Source organism: Mya arenaria, chromosome 17, assembly GCF_026914265.1.
Source record: "Mya arenaria isolate MELC-2E11 chromosome 17, ASM2691426v1".
Classification (NCBI taxonomy): Eukaryota; Metazoa; Mollusca; class Bivalvia; order Myida; family Myidae; genus Mya; species Mya arenaria.
In genome coordinates, this window is record NC_069138.1 from 46,882,992 (window position 1) to 46,910,201 (window position 27,210).

At 36.1% G+C, this 27,210-nt stretch overlaps 1 protein-coding gene across 1 annotated transcript; it reads right to left on the reverse strand.

The window, feature by feature from the left end:
* Positions 1–19,304: 19,304 nt before the first annotated feature.
* On the reverse strand, positions 19,305–27,163 carry LOC128223047 (von Hippel-Lindau disease tumor suppressor-like). Its single transcript, XM_052932286.1, is given in 6 exon segments — positions 19,305–19,722; positions 20,005–20,112; positions 20,580–20,647; positions 20,649–20,673; positions 20,974–21,104; positions 27,027–27,163. Coding segments are annotated over 5 exon segments (483 nt in total). The 5' UTR covers positions 21,101–21,104; positions 27,027–27,163; the 3' UTR covers positions 19,305–19,567.
* Positions 27,164–27,210: the final 47 nt, after the last annotated feature.

The following is a 27,210-nucleotide window of genomic DNA, read 5'->3' on the forward strand; positions in this document are numbered from 1 at the left end:
TCATGTTACTTGTTGAAATTGCACCGATCTGGAACAGCAAATGGTTGACTTTATTGATGGAAAGCAAAAAAGTGGGTTTCCTTCGGGTACTCTGGTTCCCCCACAACACAAGACCACTCGATCGTGTCACATTGCAAAACGAGAGGGCCTAATTTAAAGATGCACTCTTACTCCCAAATGATATTTACCACAATTAATAATATTGTTTTAACAGTCCTTTAGGTAGAATAAATGTCGAACACAATGGTTCTTATGAAGAATACCGAATTTAATTTGAAAGAAATGTGCATAAAAAAATGTATAATAGATCACAGTAAATCTTTTAGCATTCACCAATCATTTAATATTGTTGCGCTTTCTGCTGTTAATACACGGTTACAATCTTGTTTTCAGCAATTAATATTTTCCATAATTGCATTATTTAGTAAGTAGTTGAAGGTTTATCACTCAAAATTTATGTTCGCTATACATGTGTATGTATTGATTTTGAATAAGAGTATCACTTTAATGTTGTCAATCAGAGCACCTCGGCCATTATCCAACATAATTGTCTATCGCGAAGATTGCAGGAAATGGCCGAGTTGTTACGATTGATTATGTTGTTATAACTTCTTTACAAGCGTTGAAAGGTAAATACGTTTATCTTAAAACGAACCTTCAGCAGACTTAACATACCGACATTGTTAAAATACCACAAAAAATGGAAATAAATATCTTTTATTTGGTTGTCGTTGTTGGCCGAGAAACACGGAATGTGGTAATGGCCATCCCGTCCATGTCATTGTACGGACACACGTTTAATGTGACGTCATAAAAAATATGTTTGACACACTGTGACACACACACATACTTTTTTTTTATAAAATTCGGCTTGGCCAATTATTCATGTGCAACCATTTATTACCATTATTTATATATATAGTGTAAGGTCGTACACAGGACAATTCATATACAGTCGAACACCGTTGGCTCGAACATCCAGACACCGGCGAAAATACCTCGAGCCTCGGGAAATTCGAGCCAAGCGGGAATGTTTGTCTTTAGTATAAAGAAATCGGTCTTTTACATTCAGTTCGAGCCAACGAGGAAATCGAGCCAAGCACGTTCGAGCAAACGGGGTTCGACTGTATACATGTTATTCATGAGTAACCAGTTATTCGTTGAAAAAATAACATCAAACATACATTTGTAATTGTACGTTCAGCCCAACACTATACTTCCATTCGACTGGACCAATTATTTCATAATTAACCATCTATAACCATTGAATTTAATATATATGAAACATGTTTTTAATTTATGAAAAAGCTAACGTGGCAATACAAATTAAATACTATGCAGATGCACCAAGGCATAACATTGTGTGGACCTCCAAGATGCTTCGACTCATTTATAGCCAGGTTGGCTTATCAGTCTTTTTGCTTCATATTTAGATAGGCGCTTTTTGCAATCAATGACCTTTACTGTTCAGTTTTAAATCATAGCAAATTTCATTGATAGTTTCACATTTATCATAATTTATTGCATTTTTATTTCACCTATGAATACATTTGTCATCACTCAGTGCATCTTATATTGCAAATATGGAGAATATTACGTATATTCAGAGCGAGACACAGTTATTATTGCAGATAACATCTGGGTCCTGGTGGGAATAGCACTAATAAAGAATATTTTGTGCCACACACCCAGGACTATATTTTTTGTTCGTTTAATTCATATTTGTTAAGTAAGAATCCTTAAAATATTTATGAGGCGTCTGATATTTTACCAACATAAAGGACAGCAATACTTTTAGTATTGCTTCTGCGGCAGAAAACCGTTCTCATTCATCAGAGGTTTAATAATGATTAATCTTATCTAATCTGGTGTGCACAGCATAGCATCATCGCTCTTGTGTACGAGAATCCAGAAAACCAGTAAGTCCAGTAGTGGAACAACTAGGGAGGACGTCTCATACGGGGATTGAACCCCAAAACGCACGGCATTCTGACAAGTGTCCCGAAATAAGGACTTGGTTATAATCCTTCACGATAGAGAAGTTCAAACTCTCTCTGAAATTCGTTTCGTTATATTTATTTTTAAAAGGGCGCAATATAAGTTGATGCCAAACATTTTTTGTTGTTGATTTTAATACTTATAATGATGTACCTCATTTGACTTCGGGCATTTGACACGTATAGTAGCATTGGGCACGTATAGTAGCATTGGGCACGTATAGAAGCATTGGGCACGTATAGTAGCGTTGGGCACGTATAGCAGCATTGGACACGTATAGCAGCATTGGGCACGTATAGTAGCATTGGGCACGTATAGTAGCATTGGACACGTATAGTAGCATTGGGCACGTATAGTAGCATTGTGCACGTATAGTAGCATTGGACACGTATAGAAGCACTGAACACGTATAGTAGCATTGGACACGTATAGAAGCATTGGGCACGTATAGTAGCATTGGACACGTATAGTAGCATTGGACACGTATAGTAGCATTGGGCACGTATAGAAGCATTGGGCACGTATAGTAGCACTGAACACGTACAGAAACATTGGACACGTACAGTAGCATTGGGCACGTATAGTAGCATTGGGCACGTATAGTAGCATTGGACACGTATAGTAGCATTAGGCACGTATAGTAGCATTGGGCACGTATAGTAGCATTGGACACGTATAGAAGCACTGAACACGTATAGTAGCATTGGACACGTATAGAAGCACTGAACACGTATAGTAGCATTGGACAGGTATAGAAGCACTGAACACGTATAGTAGCATTGTATACGTATAGTAGCATTGTATACGTATAGTAGCATTGTACACGTATAGTAGCATTGTACACGTGTATTAGCATTGTACACGAGTATTAGCATTGTACACGTATAGTAACACTGTACACGTATAGAAACATTGTATACGTATAGTTGCATTGTACACGTGTTTTAGCATTGTACACGTATAATAGCATTGTACACGTGTATTAGCATTGTACACGTATAGAAACATTGTACCCGTGTATTAGCATTGTACACGTATAGAAACACTGTAAACGTATAGTAGCATTGTACACGTGTATTAGCATTGTACACGTGTATTAGCAATGTTCACGTATAGAAACACTGTAAACGTATAGTAGCATTGGACACGTATAGTAGCATTGGGCACGTATAGTAGCATTGTGCACGTATAGTAGCATTGGACACGTATAGAAGCACTGAACACGTATAGTAGCATTGGACACGTATAGTAGCATTGGGCACGTATAGTAGCATTGGACACGTATAGTAGCATTGGGCACGTATAGTAGCATTGGGCACGTATAGAAGCATTGGGCACGTATAGTAGCACTGAACACGTACAGAAACATTGGACACGTACAGTAGCATTGGGCACGTATAGTAGCATTGGGCACGTATAGTAGCATTGAACACGTATAGTAGCATTGGGCACGTATAGTAGCATTGGGCACGTATAGTAGCATTGGACACGTATAGAAGCACTGAACACGTATAGTAGCATTGGACACGTATAGAAGCACTGAACACGTATAGTAGCATTGGACACGTATAGAAGCACTGAACACGTATAGTAGCATTGTATACGTATAATAGCATTGTATACGTATAGTAGCATTGTACACGTATAGTAGCATTGTACACGAGTATTAGCAATGTACACGAGTATTAGCATTGTACACGTATAGTAACACTGTACACGTATAGAAACATTGTATACGTATAGTTGCATTGTACACGTGTTTTAGCATTGTACACGTATAATAGCATTGTACACGTGTATTAGCATTGTACACGTATAGAAACATTGTACACGTGTATTAGCATTGTACACGTATAGAAACACTGTAAACGTATAGTAGCATTGTACACGTGTATTAGCATTGTACACGTGTATTAGCAATGTACACGTATAGAAACACTGTAAACGTATAGTAGCATTGTACACGTGTATTAGCATTGTACACGTGTATTAGCAATGTACACGTATAGAAACACTGTAAACGTATAGAAACATTGTACACGTGTATTAGCATTGTACACGTATAGAAACATTGTACACGTGTATTAGCAATGTACACGTATAGAAACACTGTAAACGTATAGTAGCATTGTACACGTGTATTAGCAATGTACACGTATATAAACATTGTATCCGTATAGTAGCAGTGTACACGTGTATTAGCATTGTACACGTGTATTAGCATTGTACACGTGTATTAGCATTGTACACGTGTATTAGCATTGTACACGTATAGAAACAACGTACACGTATAGAAACATTGTATAAGTATAGTAGCATTGTACACGTGTATTAGCATTGTACACGTGTATTAGCATTGTACACGTGTATTAGCATTGTTCACGTATAGAAACAACGTACACGTATAGAAACATTGTATACGTATAGTTGCATTATGTACGTGTATTAGCATTGTACACGTGTATCAGCAATGTACACGTATAGAAACACTGTAAACGTATAGTAGCATTGTACACTTGTATTAGCAATGTACACGTATAGAAACATTGTATACGTATAGTAGCGTTGTACACGTGTATTAGCAATGTACACGTGTATTAGCAATGTACACGTGTATTAGCAATGTACACGTATAGAAACACTGTAAACGTATAGTAGCATTGTACACGTGTATTAGCATTGTACACGCATAGAAACATTGTATACGTATAGTAGCATTGTACACGTGTATTAGCATTGTACACGTGTATTAGCAATGTACACGTATAGAAACATTGTATACGTATAGTAGCATTGTAAACGTGTATTAGCATTGTACACGTATAGAAACACTGTATCCGTATAGTAGCATTGTACACGTGTATTAGCATTGTACACGTATAGAAACACTGTAAACGTATAGTAGCATTGTACACGTGTATTAGCATTGTACACGTATAGAAACACTGTATCCGTATAGTAGCATTGTACACGTGTATTAGCATTGTACACGTATAGAAACACTGTATCCGTATAGTAGCATTGTACACGTGTATTAGCATTGTACACGTATAGAAACACTGTAAACGTATAGTAGCATTGTACACGTGTATTAGCATTGTACACGTATAGAAACACTGTAAACGTATAGTAGCATTGTACACGTGTATTAGCAATGTACACGTATAGAAACATTGTATACGTATAGTAGCGTTGTAAACGTGTATTAGCATTGTACACGTATAGAAACACTGTATCCGTATAGTAGCATTGTACACGTGTATTAGCATTGTACACGTATAGAAACACTGTATCCGTATAGTAGCATTGTACACGTGTATTAGCATTGTACACGTATAGAAACACTGTAAACGTATAGTAGCATTGTACACGTGTATTAGCATTGTACACGTATATAAACATTGTATCCGTATAGTAGCATTGTACACGTGTATTAGCATTGTACACGTGTATTAGCAATGTACACGTATAGAAACATTGTAAACGTATAGTAGCATTGTACACGTGTATTAGCATTGTACACGTATAGAAACACTGTATCCGTATAGTAGCATTGTACACGTGTATTAGCATTGTACACGTATAGAAACACTGTATACGTATAGTAGCATTGTACACGTGTATTAGCATTGTACACGTGTATTAGCATTGTACACGTGTATTAGCATTGTACACGTGTATTAGCAATGTACACGTATAGAAACACTGTAAACGTATAGTAGCATTGTACACTTGTATTAGCATTGTACACGTATATAAACATTGTATCCGTATAGTAGCATTGTACACGTGTATTAGCATTGTACACGTGTATTAGCAATGTACACGTATAGAAACATTGTAAACGTATAGTAGCATTGTACACGTGTATTAGCATTGTACACGTGTATTAGCATTGTACACGTATAGAAACATTGTACACGTATAGTAGCAGTGTACACGTGTATTAGCATTGTACACGTGTATTAGCAATGTACACGTATAGAAACATTGTAAACGTATAGTAGCATTGTACACGTGTATTAGCATTGTACACGTGTATTAGCAATGTACACGTATAGAAACATTGTACACGTATAGTAGCATTGTACACGTGTATTAGCATTGTACACGTGTATTAGCATTGTACACGTATAGAAACACTGTAAACGTATAGTAGCATTGTACACGTGTATTAGCAATGTACACGTGTATTAGCATTGTACACGTATATAAACATTGTATCCGTATAGTAGCATTGTACACGTGTATTAGCATTGTACACGTGTATTAGCAATGTACACGTATAGAAACATTGTAAACGTATAGTAGCATTGTACACGTGTATTAGCATTGTACACGTGTATTAGCATTGTACACGTATAGTTACACTGTACACGTATAGAAACACTGTATACGTATAGTTGCATTGTAAACATACATTAGCATTGTGTACGTGTATTAGCAATGTACACGTATAAATTAATTGTAAATGTTTAGTTACCATAGTGTCTGAAGAAGCGCCAAAAAGTTAATGTTTTTGAAACGTGTGTAAATATGTATGGTCCATGTCATTTGATCATTTATACTTAGTACCAACCAGAAAACCTTTCTCTATTTTTTGTTATAAAAATATTTCAAACGACGGATAAACATACACTTTAAGAAGGGATCTATCGAAAGTATTTATACGAATTCGCTAAAATCCACGTTTAATGTCTTTAATCCAGACAGAGACGCATTTATAACCCTGCATTCCTATCGCTTTAATCTTAAACTAATTAATTAAACTTTTACGCTATTAAATGTTTACCTAAATTTGACACTTCGCCGATGTACCACTTAAGCGGCGGTCGAATAAGTTAAGTTTTATTTCAACATTAATCTCACATTTTCTCCGCCGAATTTCTAAATTTCACACGATTTCGAGGGTTAAATCTACGTTTGACTTTCTTTTTTTCCATGGGAACCATTTCGTTGCTACTTGGCAGTGTCAAAGAAGTTAACACCCGAATGTTTGTGATCGCATTATACGACGGTGATACTGTGAAATATGCCGGTGCAAGCGTGAAAATTAAACACCGTAAAATTAGCAATTATGTAATGGTCAGTTTCCCATGGACAGATCATCAACGGACTTGACAAATATCTCAAATTTCCGCTGGGAGATTTATTGAAAGCCGGTATCAAATTACTGACTGCACAATATTTATGACCATGAGAATCAGTAAAACTGCGAGTCGTTTTCGATATCAGTGTTGCAAATGGCACCCGGACATGGGAATCTTTATTATTATTATTATTATTATTTATTATTATTATTATTATTATTATTATTATTATTATTATTATTATCATTATTATTATTATTATTATTATTATTTTTATTTTTTTAGCGCTTTTTGTATCGATGCGAAAGTCCAGAAAACGTGTTAGTTTACCGGTAACTGGTCCCATCATTATCATCTGTATGTACAATATATTCTTACATACCCTTTCATCTTAAAGTGTGTGAATCGTTCATAACCAATGAGTGTCAAGTATTTAGTATATTCATTTTAAATAAGGACGAACACTTTTATTTAATAATATGTCAAGCTCCTACAGCAGAAAATACAAATATAAAAAACGAGAAAAAAATATCACTGAAAAAATTAATATCAATTTTGTTAAAAATATGATTGATGAAGTCAATGTTAAATGATTAGGGAAAGCAATAAATCAGGAAATATTCTTATTAAAATATATATACCGAAAGTCTCCTCAAACAATTAGCGCAATATAAAAATACCGCCACTTGCTCAAAATTTATTATAAATCTTTCTTTTTTTTCAAAAACAACCGAAATGTTTGTAATGTTGAAATAAGTGCACTTAAATACACACTCTGTTTGTTACATGATGAATATGTTATACTGATGTTTAATATTAGCACTTTGCTTACCCCTGTTTCGGAGTCAAGTTACTGAGATTTTTATCTTACCCTACTTGTATTACATCATAATTTATAAATGTAATCGGGTTACATCACTCTAAATTAGTAAGACTTTGTGAATAGCACATACCTCCCCGTCACAGAAAGATTAACTCTGTTGTCTATTAAAATGTGTGGCATTTTTTTTATTAGTGAAAGCATAAATTATCCTTTACGCGTCTGCATTATAAAGTGGATATTCAATCCACCGTATTCATTTCAAAGACGGTGTTTATGCAAGTTTTATTACTCGTGCTATCATTAATGACTACAAGCAGTTTCATTTCCATTGTGTTGGTTCAAATCTAGTTCACTGTATGCATTTTTGTTGAATTCATTGTCGTCTAACCTGAAGTTAAGCTCCTAGCTGACACCACTGAGCAATGTGAATAACATAATAATGGGGACAGGGGTAACCAATGATGTATATTCGCCCCCTTCGTCAGCAACAATTCACTCTCACACTAACAGCAGCAGCACCACCACCACCAGCAGCAGCATCAGCAGCAACAGCACACCCTAAAACAGTCACATGCAAACACATATGGCATTGGAAATATAGATATTAGTAATTGTTTGTTTAAGTACAACATCTGACAGATCTCTATTAACCGCCAGTAAAAATATACTAAACGTTTTTTTTTCTAAGTACACCAAAAAAAGCTGTATTTCCATACATATTAAACGTCACATACGGTTATAGCTGTGTCGTCAGAGATCAGAGACTTGACATTCATGGGATAAACGTTAGTTCACTATCTCCCATGTCAGGGGGATGATACTGACGCTGGGGTGTCACCATAATTGACCCTATAATTGGACCCTATTGCTCCCTTTTGGGCCCTTAGCGACCTGTTATTACCCCCTCACGTGAGATCTCAGTGTTGACACTTAGCTTGACGGAAGTTTTTTCCCAGACTGATTTCTTGTGATTTGTTGTGAATTCTTGAGATTTCTTGAAATCGACGCTCGATGATTAACGCTGACACGCAATGATGGTTTGCAATTTCTAGAATTCTCACATACATTATGTCAGTAAATATTGAGCTCATGAAATAAAACAAAATCACCTTTTATGCATATGACATAAACAAAAAAATCTATATGAGAAAAGGTAGATTTTAAAACTGATTCAACAGAAAATAATGACATTTTGATGAATATAAGTAAAGGTATGTATTCTACAGCAGGTTCACTGCGGTTACTTTCAAATTTCTCAGATACCAGAAGAAGTTTTTTTGTCAGTTTTTATCTCAAACATTTAATTTGATTTCATTGACTTGAAATTAAGACTTTAACACAAGATAAGAAGATTTCTCAGAGTATACAATTACTGCATTGTTTAAATTCACTTTGAAACAAGTTTATTTCCTGCGTTCTTTATCATGAGAGCGAGGGATTACAGTGTTATTCTCATGTGAGAATTTGCACGCTTTGACATTTTCTCAGGGCCAGGAGTTCGCGGTCGGGCGTGAACGCTGCACCGTGCAAGGTGGGGGTCTTGTAGTCTTGGGAACCGGGGACCGCGGATTTCACATCGAAATGAAGGGGATTGGACCTAAAGAATTAATTGGTTCAATCCTAAAAGTAAGTTTAGGTGGAGAAAAGTTCCATATCGCCCGTCATCAATAGTCGTTATACTCCATAACGATTCGTGTTATGGTTTATGACAAATATATAAGTTTCGTATTATATGTCATGCATACATATGGATTTAATAGCAATACAAACAATCACAACGACAAATCTCGCACAGTATTACCCGCATATATTTCTTGCAGTATTACCACATAATTCTCGTGCAATATTACCCCACATTTTTCTCGTGCAGTTATACCACTATATTCTCGTGCAGTATTACCCCCATATTTCTCGTGCAGTACAACCCAAATATTTCTCTTGCAGTATTACCCCCATATTTCTCGTGCAGTATTACCCCCATATTTCTCATGCAGTATTACCCCCATATTTCTCGTGCAGTATTACCCCCATATTTCTCATGCAGTATTACCCCCATATTTCTCGTGCAGTATTGCCCCATATTTCTCGTGCAGTATTACCCCCATATTTCTCATGCAGTATTACCCCCATATTTCTCGTGCAGTATTACCCCAATATTTCTCTTGCAGTATTACCTTCATATTTCTCGTGCAGTAAAACCCAAATATGTATCGTGCAGCATTACCACTACATTTCTCGGGCAGTATTACCCCCATATTTCTCGTGCAGTATTTCCACCATGATTCTCGTCCAGTATTGCCCCCATATTTAACTCAGTATAACCAACATATTTCTCGTGCAGTATGACCTCCATAATTCTCGTGCCGTATTACTACCCTAATTCTCGTGCAGCATTACCACTATATTTCTCGTGCAGTATTACCCCATATTTCTCGTGCAATATTGCCCCCATATTTAATGCAGTAGAACCAACATATTTCTCGTGCAGTATCACCGCCATAATTCTCGTGCCGTATTACCACCCTACTTCTCGTGCAGTATTACCACCATATTTCCCTTGCAATTTTGTCACCGTAATACTCGTGCAGTATAACCACCATTTTTCTCGTGCACTATTAGCACAATATTTCTCGTGCAGTATTTCCACTACTATCTCTTACAGAAGAACCAACTTATTTCTCTTGCAATATTACCCCATATTTCTCGTGCAGTATTACCCCCATATTTCTCGTGCAGTATTACCCCCATATTTCTCGTGCAGTAGAACCACCATACGTTTCGTGCAGTATTGCCCCATATTTCTCTTGCAATATTACCCCATATTTCTCGCGCAGTATTACTCCCATATTTCTCGTGCAGTAGAACCAACATATTTTTCGTGCAGTATTTCCCCCATATTTCCCGTGCAGTATTACCCCCATATTTCTCGTGCAGTAGAACCAACATATTTTTCGTGCAGTATTACCCCCACATTTCCCGTGCAGTATTACCCCCCCCCCCATATTTCTCGTGCAGTAGAACCAACATATTTTTCGTGCAGTATTACCCCCATATTTCTCGTTCAGCATTTACACTATATTTCTTCCATTAAAGAAAGACATAGAACGAAATCGTGAAATAAACTTGTATGTGCATGGGTAAACTTAATTGTTTAAAGCGTGAAATGTGACAGAAAATAAGTAAAACATTCAGTCAGCAACGAATTTTTAACTTAATCTCTGTTGAAATTGAGTTGATTAAATGACTGGCAATTACTCACATTTGAACCCATTTGTGTATTATGTTTACATTTCCAAAACATATTGTGTCGATACCTAATCATATTCAACGTGAACGAGTGCCTTTAAAGTCAATTGTATATTGTAAGTAACATGATTTGCGGCAAAAGTTTCGAATGAATGGGTGAAATTCTTGAAAAGCAATCGGAAATATATTTAACAGGTGATAAGGCTCATTTATAACTTCCGGCTTTTATTTCACGAGCCTGCAGAGGGAAAACAGCCAGATTGTTCATCAGTAAGGAACTAAAACGACTAACTTCGAAAATGAATTTGTACAAGGCTGCTGGGTAGATGTGAACTTTTATATAACTATTCGACTCAGCTTTCTTTTTCGGATATATAGGTCATTTAAAAAATATATATTTTGAGCGAAACGAATAAATGAGTTTGATTTATTTTGTAAAGGAAACTACAAACAAAGTCCGTCATCTAACCATCCTTTTTGTTTTTCCTATATTTTTTTATATACAATTGTATATTTATTTCGTCGAAACGTATATGCGTATTTAAAAACATGTGACATATGGTAAAAGACTGCTTGATTCCTCCTTATCTGAGATAATTCTATATATATTTATAACAATCTGTCCTCCGCGGAGGAGATTTAAACCCAATATAAAGATGAACATGAATATAATAAATACGTAGACATAGTCTTAATGTCATGTTCACCCTAGCAGACAAATAACACATACAATCATGCAATAGGGTCATGTTAGAAGCAAGATTCTAGACATGCGACAATTGACCAGTCGCCGGTTGTCAATCACACAATCAGTTGACCAATGATAGGATAGTATTTTAATAATTAAAAAAAAGCACACGGTCGTATTGCCCAATGGATTAGCTGAAAACCTTTGCTAAAGCCCTTTATTGCTTTGGTGGCACCAACTTACATTGCGCGTGGCAATGGTTCAGCATTATACACTGTACTTAAATACAAGCAAAAGTATTATACATCAACATACGATTACAATCTTGATTATTCCCATTTAACATAATCGTTTGACAATTGGTAAGCAATGCAACATACATGCACACAGAGAGGTCTCTCATTCCAGGTCCCGGGTTCGATCTCTGGAAAAGAGAATTGTTCGATATCACCCAGACAACGGCAACAACCAGGGCAATCAGACAGACAGTGTCATAATCAGGTTCGTATAAGTTCTCATATCCATTGGTGCTAAGTTCTTAGCTTTCGTCATAATCGAGCAACCGTCAAAACAGTCTTCTTTGCACCCTTTTAATGGACTCTTTCCTTTGGAATACGTTGATCTTCTGTTAACGGTACAGTGAGAACTATCAGAGTGAAATGATGCTCATCTGCTTTCATGAATGGCATTCCTTTGAAACATAACTAGTGCTTAGCCCTTTCGTATGCTGATAATGTGTTAAATATAGTATGGAAGCGTATATCGGAAATAGTGCTGACGTGACCATGTAGTATGGAAGCGTATATCGTACATACTGTTGACGTGACCGTGTAGTATGGAAGCGTATATCGTACATCCTATTGACGTGACCATGTAGTAGAGAAGCGTACACCGTATATACTGATGACGTGACAATGCATTATGAAAGCGTATATAGTAAATTCTGTACTTTGACCATAAAGTATTGTAGCGGTCCGCCCTAGGCGGCGGAGGTGCGTTCATAATAATAGTCCGTATAAAACGGAAGTACGTTCATACCAGATGTAAACTTGGTTGGTAATATGCAAATTAGCAAAGCCCGGGCTATGTGAGAATAGAGAAGTTAGTGTATATAAAGACCAGTGGACCCCTTCAGGGTCGAGCATGCTTTTCCCTGAAGGGATCTGTTGGTGTTTCATTGGCTCGCACGATACAAATGGTGGCAGCGGTGGGATGATGACAACTGTCAGAACGTAGTTGCCTTACCCATAAGATTCCCAGACCAAGACTCAGGGGAAAGTAATGTAGCGGTCTGCCCTAGGCGGCGGAGGTGCGTTCGTAATAATATTCCGTATACAACGGAAGTACGTTCATACCAGATGTAAACTTGGTTGGTAATATGCAAATTAGCAAAGCCCGGGCTATGTGAGAATAGAGTAGTTAGTGTATATAAAAGACCAGTGGACACCTTCAGGGTCGAGCATGCTTTTCCCTGAAGGGATCTGTTGGTGTATCATTGGGTCGCACGTTACAGTATGTATATACTCTATGGAAGCGTATATACTCTATGGAAGCGTATATTGTATATACTGTTGGTGTGACCATGTAGTATGGAAGCGTATATCGTATAACTGATGACGTGACCATGTATAATGGAAACGTATATCGTACATACTGTTGACGTGACCATGAAGTATGGAAGCTTGTATATCGTATATACTGTTGACGTGACCATGAAGTATGGAAGCGTATATCGTATATACTGTTGATGTGACCATGTAGTATAGAATTGTACATGTATATACTGATGACGTGACCATGTATTATGGAAACGTATATCGTACATACTGCTGACGTGACCATGAAGTATGGAAGCTTGTATATCGTATATACTGTTGACGTGACCATGAAGTATGGAAGCGTATATCGTATATACTGTTGATGTGACCATGTAGTATAGAATTGTACATGTATATACTGATGACGTGACCATGTATTATGGAAACGTATATCGTACATACTGCTGACGTGACCATGAAGTATGGAAGCTTGTATATCGTATATACTGTTGACGTGACCATGTATATCGTACATACTGCTGACGTGACCATGAAGTATGGAAGCTTGTATATCGTACATACTGCTGACGTGAACATGAAGTATGGAAGCGTATATCGTATATACTGTTGATGTGACCATGAAGTATGGAAGCTTGTATATCGTATATACTGTTGATGTGACCATGAAGTATGGAAGCGTATATCGTATATACTGTTGATGTGACCATGAAGTATGGAAGCTTGTATATCGTATATACTGTTGATGTGACCATGAAGTATGGAAGCTTGTATATCGTATATACTGTTGATGTGACCATGAAGTATGGAAGCGTATATCGTATATACTGTTGATGTGACCATGAAGTATGGAAGCGTATATCGTATATACTGTTGATGTGACCATGAAGTATGGAAGCTTGTATATCGTATATACTTCTGACGTGACCATGTTGTATGGAAGCGTATATCGTATATACTGTTGATGTGACCATGAAGTATGGAAGCTTGTATATCGTATATACTGTTAATGTGGCCATGTAGTATACAAGATACTGAAGGCGTGACCATGCAGTATGATCTTATTATCAGAACAGGGCAGAACAGAACAGAATGTTAATCTTACTAAAGTATATATAGCTAATCGTTATATACGCAAACACAAATATAAATAGTGCATGCATGAAAGAACTTAATTACCAGTTTATTCGAAATATGCTTCCATAGTGATACTTTCGTAATAGACACTAGCATAACACCAGGCTGTCTTCTTTAAAGAAGGGTAATTCCTTGCAATCATAATCATTCTGTTACATCAACTATTATTATTATTATTATTATTATTATTATTTTTATTATTTTTCTTTTCTTTTTTTTTGTGGGGGTGGGGGTATATTTTTTGTCGCATTATTTTCAAATTCTTATTTTGATGACATCAGCAGTGTTAATAAGGCAATGACTGGGTCTAAAGTAAATAAAAAAAATATTGTTTATATGCATTGACAACAATAAATTGGTCGGCCCGGTGTTGCTGTGTCTAACAATGTTTAAATTGATAAATGCATATAAACAATCACTAAACTATACTAACAATAACTACAATTCAAACTGGCCAATTCTAAATGTAGACAAGCACTTCATTGGATGTAATCAAATGGAAATATTTCTCGTCCAGGCTGTGTTAATTTTTACTCAGTTGGACCATTATCAAAAGAAATCTGAAACAATAAGATCATTATTTAGAAGACTACAATCACATTAAGCTCTGTTCGAACTTTAGGTTAAATTCATTCAGTGCGGTCCGTGGGAACATTCTTACATTTCCGTAATCCTCGGCTCACCTATTACTTTAAGCCACTTGAAAGCGTTTAAAAAACTTATTCAGGACGCGGAAGTGGTCTTAAAGTGATTGGCAGGTCGCTTGTTTGAAGATAGTAATAATTAAAAATACATAAACAAATCTAATCCACTTATTATTTATGCCTTTATATTTAGATTAAGCCATGTTAACTGGGGTGGAAATACTTTCACCGCTTTGAAATTGGAAAGGTTGAGAAAATGTTTCGCTGGCCCGTTTGTCTTATTCGCCTCCCCCCACTGGCACCCCCCCCCCCTTAACTAAGGGGCAAACCAATATATACAAACGCATGGCCGGATCAATTTTAAGTTCGACATTAACTTTATAATTTAACTTACAAATGTAACTGTTATAAGTTTTACTTAAATGAAGTTCATTATATGTGTAAGTTATCTTAGCTATAAGATCATAACTAACAAACGTTACTCTATTAAACATCCAAATAAAACAAATACTTATGAAAATCATTAGTCACATTTAAGCTAAGCTGAGATAATAAAAAAACAATCGCCCTTTAATAATGGTATTTCCAAAGACGGCAGTATTTGATATCCTTAAATGGATGTTTTTGAGCGTACATTATTAATCGTTTTTTTTTCACATGAAAACCTATGAGAACGGACGCACAGCTTGTAATGTGGCTATTGTTCTCCGACCGTCCGTCCCACAGCGCAAACAAACCCACGCGTGCTGGGGATTACCGCTCTAGTTGGATAAATGATTTTAAATGGCTGGAGAAATAAAAACTATGGGAAAATTGTTGAAATTATTGAAGTGACCAGCACGGCTTGAAACACTCTGTAAACAGCCCGCAGACTCCTGGGAATAGACCATCTCGGTTCAATGGCCTGGGATTTATTTTGTGTGAGAAAATGTGAACAGGCTGGAAGGAGGTCTTGGAAGGGTTTGATAACATAATTAGAAAATAAGCCTCTACTGGAGTGGGAAGGATGTGGCCTCTTTTATGGAAATTGGTTTTGGTGCAAAGACCGATCCCGTCTTATTTGGGAAGGCTCTAGGGGACAGGTGTACACATTGTTCATATAAAACTGGTGTACCACCATACAGACATACTTAAGTTCAAAAATAAATGGTATTATAGTAAATGACGGGTTCATTTTTCTAAATTAACTATTTCATAAATGCTCCGTTTTTTTATTTAGAAATATCGCCGTCAGTCGAACATACTGTCCAAACACAAAAAGTAGATGTAATAATTATATTTCTTAAAAATCTTCATGTTGTCACAATTGCAAGACTATTTCTATGGATTGACGAGCCCGTCCGTCCGTCCGTTCGTCACCAAAAAAACACATATTGTGCAAACAAAAGTATCAACAAATCTCATTTAAATATTCAACATTTAGGATTAAAGTCGATGGCGTTTTGTTATTTTACGACCCACGCTATCTGAACGATGTATGGCTATAAATGTGTGCCGAATTGAATGTTCGTGTGAGAAGATAAAAATACGCACGCACAAAACAATCCAACTAACACAATTGGAACGTCATCTGACTTTTTGGGCTAGTTTCTCTGAGATAACAGACATTTCAAGAACAATAGGTGAAATTCCCGTGGTAAAGTCCTGTAACAACTATACTCTCACAGATTTCTAGCACGTTTTAGCGATTGATAAAAAGGAGGCGGTGATTAAAACTGACACATTATACAACTTTTTTTTCTTATTCTGGGACAGACTCTTCTGTTGGCTGAGAAAAAAATCCTGGTACGTATTGATGGGGTTGTTAGATGGGAATCTCTCATCACAGACGTGACAAGATTATGAAAAGGAATTTGGCCATGTTTTATTGTCGACGTTGACTTTACAATAGCATTAATAGTGTACGGAGCACAAGTAATTTACCGAACACTAATAGTATACGGAGCTCTAATAGTGTACGAACCACTAATAGTGTACGGATAAGTAAAAGTCTTCGGAGCACTAGTAGTGTACGGAGCACAAGTAATTTACCGAGCACTTATAGTAAACGAAGCTCTAATAGTGTACGGACCACTAATAGTGTACGAAGCAGTAATAGTGTACGGAGCACAAGTAGTGTACGGTGCACTTATAGAGAGCGGAGTACTAATAGTGTATGGCGCCGTAACAACGTACAGAGTGTCATACGAGTATTTAGAAACAACAATATTTCTAAATTTCTTAATGGCAAGGTAACGTGTTCATGTAATGTTCACTTAGTTTATTTCCTTTATATCCGACAATCCTACGAGATGGAGTCAAATGCCCCCCCCCACACCAAAAAAAAACAACAACAAAAAACCACACAAACCAAAAGCAACAACACCAACAAAACACATTAACAGCTGTCTAAAAAATAATATTAATGAAATGATAAATAATAATCAGTCGAACGAAAAAAATCAAGTATCTAAGCCCTGTGCATTGCAAACACGGGACGACGAAGGGAAGTAACCTCTGCAGACATGATATTTAAACATTTCGAGGTTCAGCCCCTTGCAACACATAATTCTGAATTCGTGTTTATTATTCTTTATTCTTCCTCAATTTCATTTCATATGACAATAAAAACAACTTTTGAACAGCTCATCTCGAAATGAAGACAATGCCACCATACATATACATTATTTAATATTTAATATAATTCAATAACACATTTTAATTGTTAATTCAACTTATAACATGTATATGAAGTTTTGATATATATTTGATATAATCCAATTCTGGCATGTTACCAAAAGCAGAGAAGTTAATATAACAAAAAAATTTACTGATTGCAGATCATACCTGAAATTTATTTCTATGACATAAACATGCATTACTCATGAATAACTTACATGTCCATTTTTTATGACCACAAAAGAAGCATTTTCTTCAATATAACCACGTACATTACCTCTAAATATGACTACAAGGCACTATTTACAGTATTCAAAGTTTTGAACACATGATCTTTTATTCATATTGTAAAATACCCAGAACTAGACCACAAAAACAAGACTTTTAATAAACTGTCCTTAAGACAGCTCACTCAAGTATAGGACTGTTTTGTGTACAAGAACTGATAACCATGCACGAGTGATGAACAATCTTACCTTTGAAAGTATAATGCATGAAAGGAATTTGAGATATGACCAAAATTCCCACCTTGCTGAACAACATAGCTTTTCTAGTTTAATCAGGGGCTATAACTTTATTGAGGATCAATGAGAGTTAATGAAGCTTAATTGTCTGATGGCCCTGACCACCTGAACACTAAGGTGAAGTTTAATGTCAAATTCATAAACAAAGATTGGGATATGACTAAAAATCCCAGCTTGCCGGATGCAGACATTGGGTTGATGAATAGCCCTCCTTATTCTTCGAATAGTCAAGCTTATAAGAAATCATCTTTGAAAAAGAAAGAAGATACATTTTAGCAAAATTTACATAACTATGGTACATGTACCATACAATAACAGTTATACTTGGTCCAATAACAAATCTTATGGATAACATTTCAACAGACAAATTGCACAAGCCCTGTATGACATCAATATTGAATGAATAATAAGGCAACACATTGTACAGGGAAAAAAACCCAGTAGTCATTATCATATAAATCCTATTTAAACAAGTGAAGAAAGGCTTCCCATGTTAAAGTGACACTCTTATTTAAAATCAATACCGTAAATTTCGCACACTGGAATTAAACAATTTTTTGAATAACTCATTAATGCAAAACACCATTATTAATGCATGCAATCATTAAACAAAGGATAATTACTAAAATCTATCTTAAACAGATTTTTTCTCTCAAATTTTTGTTTTTCATATTTTTTTTCAAAAGCATTCATAAACCATCAAACAAATTAAAGAAATCAAGAGGTCCAGCTGTTAGCTTGTTTATACACACTTATTGCTATAAACATGTCAGAAGATATTTTGGTGAAGTTGTACAACTGAATGCCTCTCGTTCAGGAAGTTCGAGCACCATAAATGGTAATTTTTTGAGGCCTCTCATAAAAACATGCCGGTTCTTGTTTCTACCTCAACAACTGACAACAGCATGGTTGTTGCACTCAAGATAAAATTTAACAGGTATAAATTACTCTTTTCTTCGTATGACAAAACATCAAAATCAAAACAAGCTTTGTCTAAAGTGACTGGTCAACCAGTTTGTTTTGAAAGAAATAACAACAGTATTAAAGAACATCAATTTGAAGAAGCAAATTCAAGCAATAAAACAATACAATTGTCAGAAGGAAGACGCAATTATTCCCCACTGATAACATTAAGATCTTTACTTGTATGTGTATTAGAGATTCATAAATTACATATTCTTGTTGAACCTTGCAATCATAACATCATGTTATTGCAGTTCGTGGTTGGATATCGGGTTTGGTCCGGTAAATTCGGTGCAGATCATCCTTCAAAATATCAGATATATCGAGGTCGTTGATTCCGTTTCTGGGCACGAGGCTCCGTATTGCCTGGAGACAACACTCTTGCAGGCTGTAGACTAATGGATAACAACATAATATGTTTATAACCTTTGTAAGACACAAATATGTCTTCATATATGTTAATTCTAGCTTGATTGTAAAGGCAGTTATAAGCCCGTATGGATCAGACTTGATTCCTGAGAAGAAACCAGTTTGGTGCTGATGAGAGGCCACCAGGTTAGAGCTCAAACCCACAACTTCTTATTGGTGAATTGCAAAGTACTTTACCACCTCACAAATAACCATATCAATTACTTTGACAGTATCTTTAATCATAAAAACAAAAAAGATGCCCATACCTGGTATGGTAATATAGACGACCTTGCGTTTAGGTGGCCAGTGATCAAACTCTTTATTCCAGGCCACTGGCTCGAATATTTCCTTCAGGTGAACTACCATCTCATCACCTGAGGAAAGAATAAAACTGTAAGAAGAAATAAACAGCAATATCATGCAACAGATTTTTTGATACAGATAAACAGATGAACATCTGTATCGATAGCCATCATTCATACTTTTTGGCTCAAATATTTTGTTTTTCAGCTAAATTTCCATCTTGGATATACATGTATACCCAAAGGGGAAAAATATTGACATAAATTCTCTCTACAAATGTGGATGAGGATTCGAATAACTAGTTGATGTCTTCACAAAGAGGTTGCTGTTCCAGTCTCACCACGGGCAATTTCTCTCAGCGTCACAAATCCACAAAAAAGGTCACCAGAACCAGTACTGATTTCCAACAGAAAAATTGACTTAAGTGTGATTCATCAAAAATAAAAAACAGTCATCGAAAATGCTAATTTTGAGTTTATGATCAAAATCCGTGAATGTCCTCTTTATTCAACAAAAGTCTACATATACAATTCTATACCTGTATCTGAGTCATGAAAAACCCAGGGGTGGCCCTCAAACGTGTTGATGTCCATCCAGCTGCCCGGTAAGAGTCTTGTACTTCACACGCAGACCTGAAATACATTCTCAATGGTTAATGTAACACTATATGTAAAAGTTACACCTTTAGTAAAAAAATTACTCTTCAAACTAACTTGTTAAAAACATGTACTTATAAAAGAGGTGGCAAATGAGTAAGCTTATTATTTCCCACAATGGTCTAAAATGTGTGTTAAAACTTACTGTAAATGTGTTCTGTACGGAGATTTTATTGGATAGGAAAGTTTGCGTTAAATTACAACTAGCCATAGGATCTCGGACAAATACAAACTTTTTTTAAAAAACAAACAAATACCTGCAAAATGGGTGCTTACCCTGATAGTTGACCCAGACAACATCCACATTTCTAAACGTTTTGTTGAGGAACCTGATGTATGAGTGATGTATAGACCGCTGGGACTTCAACACTTGCTCTCTCACTGAACTTTCCCCTTCCTCCATAGCGCTGCTGTCATGCAAATACATTTCATTGTTATTGTTTTTTTATAGAAAATACCAGATTGAGTAAAACTTGTTCCCAAAATATGCAACGGGCTGATTGTTCAGAACATCGTTTAAGTTAACAATGTTCTTATGGTCCTCATTGTTAACTTTCAAATCACTGCTCTGGAATGAATATTGACAAATTTGTGCTCTGCAGTATTTCTACAGTCATCGAAATTAGACTTTTGGATGAACAAGCCCGAATTCTTATACCATTGCTGGGCATCAATTTTTTTAACAAGCCCTGCTATATAAAATTAAGAATTTGAGCAAGCCTGGAAGACATTTTACCAGTGCAGGGCTTGCGGGCTTGTGCTAATTTCGACCACTCTTTCTAACAGGGTCTGAGACACCTGTTTGAGCTGTTAATGTCTAATGTAATCAAGCATATCACAAAATAGTCCACATTTTATAGTTAACAATGCTGTTAACAACGTTTTTAACTTTAATGAAGTTCTGAACAATAGGCCCAGTATGTTTAAATATAAGCTGGCATTGAATAGACTCTCCTGGAGCAAAATAAGCAAAACAGAGTCAAAGAAACTTCAACCATATGGCTGTGTGACCCTGTCCAGTTCAGATTTATTCCTATTATTTCAATATTTTACTTGCAAATTTCAACCCATATTATCTTCCTAAAGAAAACCTGGGAGAAAAGTGTGCCCAGTGTGGGGTTTGAACACATGAGCTTTCAGTGCAAAATTCAGGCTGGTTGTTACATGTATAAACATCATTGACCCCTGTCATGTAACTTATCTATTATGAGTTTTGACCCTGCAACTCCTTGTATGCATATTTCATGAAAACAAGAGGGCACTGAAGGCCCTATATCGCTCTACTGATCCAATTCAAGTGTGAAATAAGTGTTTTCAGGCCGAGGGCAATTGTGACAAAACTCTACCCTATCAGCCTTAGACCACAATTTGAAGGGTCATCTTCATTTCAGCTACTTTAGATCATATAAGGTAAAGTAAGATGGTAAATTGGTTATATGGGCTTTACCACATACCAATTCATGTTATATGGTGCAAAACAGGACTAAAGATTTGGGTTTCACAGTCATCGAAATTAGACTTTTGGATGAACAAGCCCATATGCTTATACTAATGCATCAAATTTTGTAACAAGCCCTGCTATATAAAATTCAGAATTTGAGCAAGCTAATTTCGACCACTGGTTTCACATCTCATTCACATCCAAATATAATCATGAGGTATGGAATCAAAACATTTATACCTGCTGGAATTAAAAAATATATTAGTTACTAAGATCCTTCCTAGTGACCAAGTTTTTTTTTTAATATCACGGATCATTTTTTTAATATCACCGATGACCCAGTTGCAAACCTTACCTTGCTGTAATAAGTACATTCTGATCAGGTTTCATATAGATAAAGTAGAAAACATGGCCTCAACAGTGTTTTAACAATGTTTTCTATGATTTGACTACGTGACCTAGTTTTTGAACTCAGGTTATCCAGTTTCAAATTTGACATATGACTTCATAAACACAAACATTCTGACATAGGTTCATGGTGATTAAAGAAGGAATGCAACCTCTACAGTGTTTACAAAGTTTTTCTATGATTCAACCTAGTGGCCTTGTTTTTTGACCTCTGATTACCCAGTTTCAAACTCTACCTAAAGATCATCATGAATAACATTCTGATCAAGTTCCATGAACATATGGTCATAAATGTGACCTCTAGAGTGTTAACAAGCTTTTTCTTCAATTTGACCTGGTGGCCTAGTTTTTCACCGCACATGACTAAGATTCGAACTTGGCCTAGAGCTAATCAATATATACATTCTAACTAAGTTTCATGAACATACAGTCATAAATGTGACCTCTATAGTGCTAACAAGCTTTTCCTATGATTTGACCTAATGACCTAGTTTTTGACCGCACATGACCCAGATTTAAACTTGACTTAAAGATTTTTAATATAAACATTCTGACCAACTTTTATGGAAATACAGTCATAAATGTGACCTCTAGGGTGTTAACAAGCTTTTCCTTCAATTTGACCTTGTGACCTTGTTTTTGACTGCACATAACCCAGATTCGATCTCGACCTAGAGATCATTAATATTAACATTCTGGCCAACTTTCATGAAGATACAGTCATAAATGTGACCTCTAGAGTGTTAACAAGCTTTTCCTTCAATTTGACCTAGTGACCAAGTTTTTGACCACACATGACCCACATTTAAACTTGACTTAGAGATTATTAATAAAAACATTCTGACCAACTTTCATGGAGAATCATTTATAAATGTGACCTCTAGATTGTTAACAAGCTTTTCCTTCAATTTGACCTGGTGACCTAGTTTTTGACCGCATATGACTAAGATTCGAACTTGGCCTAGAGCTAATCAATATATACATTCAACTAAGTTTCATGAACATACAGTCATAAATGTGACCTCTAGAGTGCTAACAAGCTTTTCCTATGATTTGACCTGGTGACGTAGTTTTTGACCGCACATGACCCAGATTTAAATTTGACTTAGAGATTATTTATATAAACATTCTGACTAACTTTCATGAAGATACAGTCATAAATGTGACCTCTAGAGTGTTGACAAGCTTTTCCTTCAGTTTGACCTGGTGACCTAGTTTTTGACCGCACATAACCCAGATTGGAACTTGCCCTAGAGATCATTAATATTAACATTCTGACCAAGTCTCCTGAAGATACAGTCATAAATGTGACCTCTAGAGTGTTAACAAGCTTTTCCTTAAATTTGACCTGGTGACCTAGTTTTTAACCCCAGATGACCCAATATCGAACTCGTCCAAGATTTTATTGAGGGTATCATTCTGACCAAGTTTCATTAAGATTGTGCCAAAATTGTGACCTCTAGAGTGTTAACAGTCAAATTGTTGACGACGATGACGGACAACGGATACAGGGTGATCACAATAGCTCACTGTGTAATAGTCGTCCGTGTACTGGCGGTCCCTCAAGGTCTAAGCTTAGTCCCGAACATTTTTTCTTCTATTTTTATATGAAATATACCGACGCACCATGGAAACATAAATAAGTCGAGGAGTCAAGCACAATAGCTGGTCCCAAGTACACAAATCATGCACAAAACCTTACGACTCCCTCGAGGTCATACTTTCAAGGTGTGAAACTCGTTTATCACTGTTTACGCATGACTGCTATTAGTTGAATAAGGGCATTTGAGAAAATAATAATGATGATAATATATGCACTGTCATATTGCAATTTTGCTTGTTTAGAAAATGAGCTTTTTATAAAAATAAACTTCACTATTTATTCACCTATTGGTTTTTCTTTTAAATTTTTACTATAATCATACGACAGCCTATGAACATATGAACGATTTCCACAACGCAATACATAATCAGTGTCGAAGAAAACATTCAGTTTGACGACTTCAAACTTTAAAATACACTGAAAGACAATTCATAACAGACTTGGAAATTGAAACTTGGGTCGTTAGAAACATCGGTTCCTTAGAGGTTTTAGCTTGGACCCTGGCGTCCTCGAGCGATCACAGTTTTGCTGTGTAAGTTTCATATCAGATGTATATTAAACATGTTGAATGCCCCCCACACACACTTTTTTACTCTTAGTAATTCATTTAAGTCACATTTTGACTATAAAATATGCCCATATATGAAACTTTTTCATTATCGTCGACAAATCATGATTTATAGTTGTATTGTGTCCCATGACGTGGTAAGCAGCCCATAAAATGTTGTATTTATTTTCATTTTACGGATCAAGACTGATTTTACCCAGCTGAGGCCACAGGCAACTTAATTTCAAGTAAGCCAGGGGCAGCTGTTGGGATCTGCATCATACATTTAAGCCTCTGTGATAGTCATTCTAAAATGCCGTCCAGGCTTCTTTGTTTAATGATGTTTAGTCCAGGCTAAACATCATTAAACAAAGAAGCGTGGACAGCATTTTAGAATGACTAGCCTCTGTCACAATAATCACTGATCATGCGCCTTAGTAGTCCAAATAATTGAACATTGACGGATTTTTTTTAGATATTTGATATGGCAAATCCTTTACGTACAAATTGTTTAGTATCAAAAGTGGATAGTTGTTCCGATCAGGATTCCGGGTTAAAGCATATAGCGTCTATAAAGTATCATAAAAACAAGAAATATTACAAGATAATGTTATTTTATATTAGTTCCGTACAAAAATAAATAAATATCCAACTTATAATTATGAGTTTGACGGCTTTTCTTCATTTCATTCTGTCAATACATAGCGATATATACATGAAGGGCACCTGCAAGGCTTTAGGGCACAGTTTTAAATCGCTCGGAACATTTCGGCCATGGCCGAGTTGTTACAGTTGTATAACGCGGTCTATCTCGAAGCTTTCTCGGAGGAGGCCGAGCTATTACGATTGTATCGAGTTGTTCCCCTTCGCATAATTGTTGTCTGTGTCAGTCAACTTTCGTTTTATTGAAAAGGTAAACCACTTGTCTTAATGCATTAAATGCTTGTTTAGTGCAAAATAACATTTCACTTACATGGTGAAATATGAGTATAACTCTTTATGATCAATTTCAACCATAAAATACTTCACTTAAAACAATTTCAATATTTTTAAAACACCCCCGTTTTTTGCACATTCCCGTTTAGACGTTAGGGCATACATGTGATAACGTCCCGGACGTCCGGGATTGTCCCGGAAATCGTATCTCTGTCACGGAGTCACGGAGGGTGCATGTTTGTCCCGGAAAGTCATAAAAAAAACGAAAAAAAATAATCTCGGAATCGTAATCGATTATCTTAATTTTACCAATGTAAGTCAGCTATTTTGCCTGTCCGGGACACTAGTCGTAAAACACAGGACATGTTGACACTAATCCGTTAATTGGTACGTGTGTCGTCGAGGTCATCGTCAATCACCCGATAATTGATCTATCGGCCTATTGTTGTGCTTTACGAGTGGGGGAGGGTTCTTGTATACAAATACATTGTTTTCATATGGATTTGTTTGGTCTTATGAATGATAGCTTTTAATTGATGAATTGATATTTTTCACACATTTTACCAACAAACGAGCATGAAGGTAAGTTCAAAGAAAGTGACAAAATGAGTAAAAAAACAAAATTAAAACACGGAAAACATCCCATATTCCTTTCAAATTTCAAAGTCGATACGTCGTTATACTTTAAACAACTTACGCGTCCATAAGGAATTTTACTGTTTTGACCTTTTTTCCGAACTATCGTGTGTATTTTTACGCCGAAATAAAACCGGCGATATGGGGTTCACAGGTGGTTATATAGAGTGCTTTAATCACGTGACCATGGTAAGTCACGTGATCGCTTTATACAGCCGATTGTTGACACGTCTCTATCAAACTTATATGCATCTCCAAACGGAAAAAAGCTCATCGACTGGAAAATCTTTATCGTCTGGAAAATATTGTGTGTCATAAATTGCAAACGTTTTAAATGTGATGAAAAAATAAATATTTTGTAACGCATGTTCTCAAAAGCGCGGGTAAACAGGTGCCCGTTTAGTTGTTTATTTCCTGTTTTGATGAAACCGAAAGTAGACTCCTGGTTAGCACTTCATTTAAAGCCTGGGAAAATATCTGGTGGTTTTATTTTTTCAAGAAAATGCAGAAAAAAAAACAACCATGTCAAGTAAAAATTACGTCTTGGCAGTCAAAATAGGTACATTTTCCCGACGTTAAAAACGAATAAAATAGCCCCAGATATGCTATAGAATGCACCACAGACGTTCCCCATTTAAAAAAATAGTGTGCGTTGACATTACGACGAGTGTCCCGGAATCGACCCAAGAAATTATCACATGTATGCGTTAGGGATTGGAAGAATCCCGTTTAACACGTCTATTATTTTAGACTAGCACCTTAGTTGACGAGTGTGTGGTCTGTTTGTGGCGTCTCTAGATCATTGGCGTTAAGGCCCTTGGCTTGTCACCTTGTGCATCTAAACAAACTTTTATAATTTACGACAACTGGGCTTGTTTTATTTCAACGATCCCAGTCTCCCATGTCAATATAACTGGTAAACCGGTTCGAAGAATTACAAGC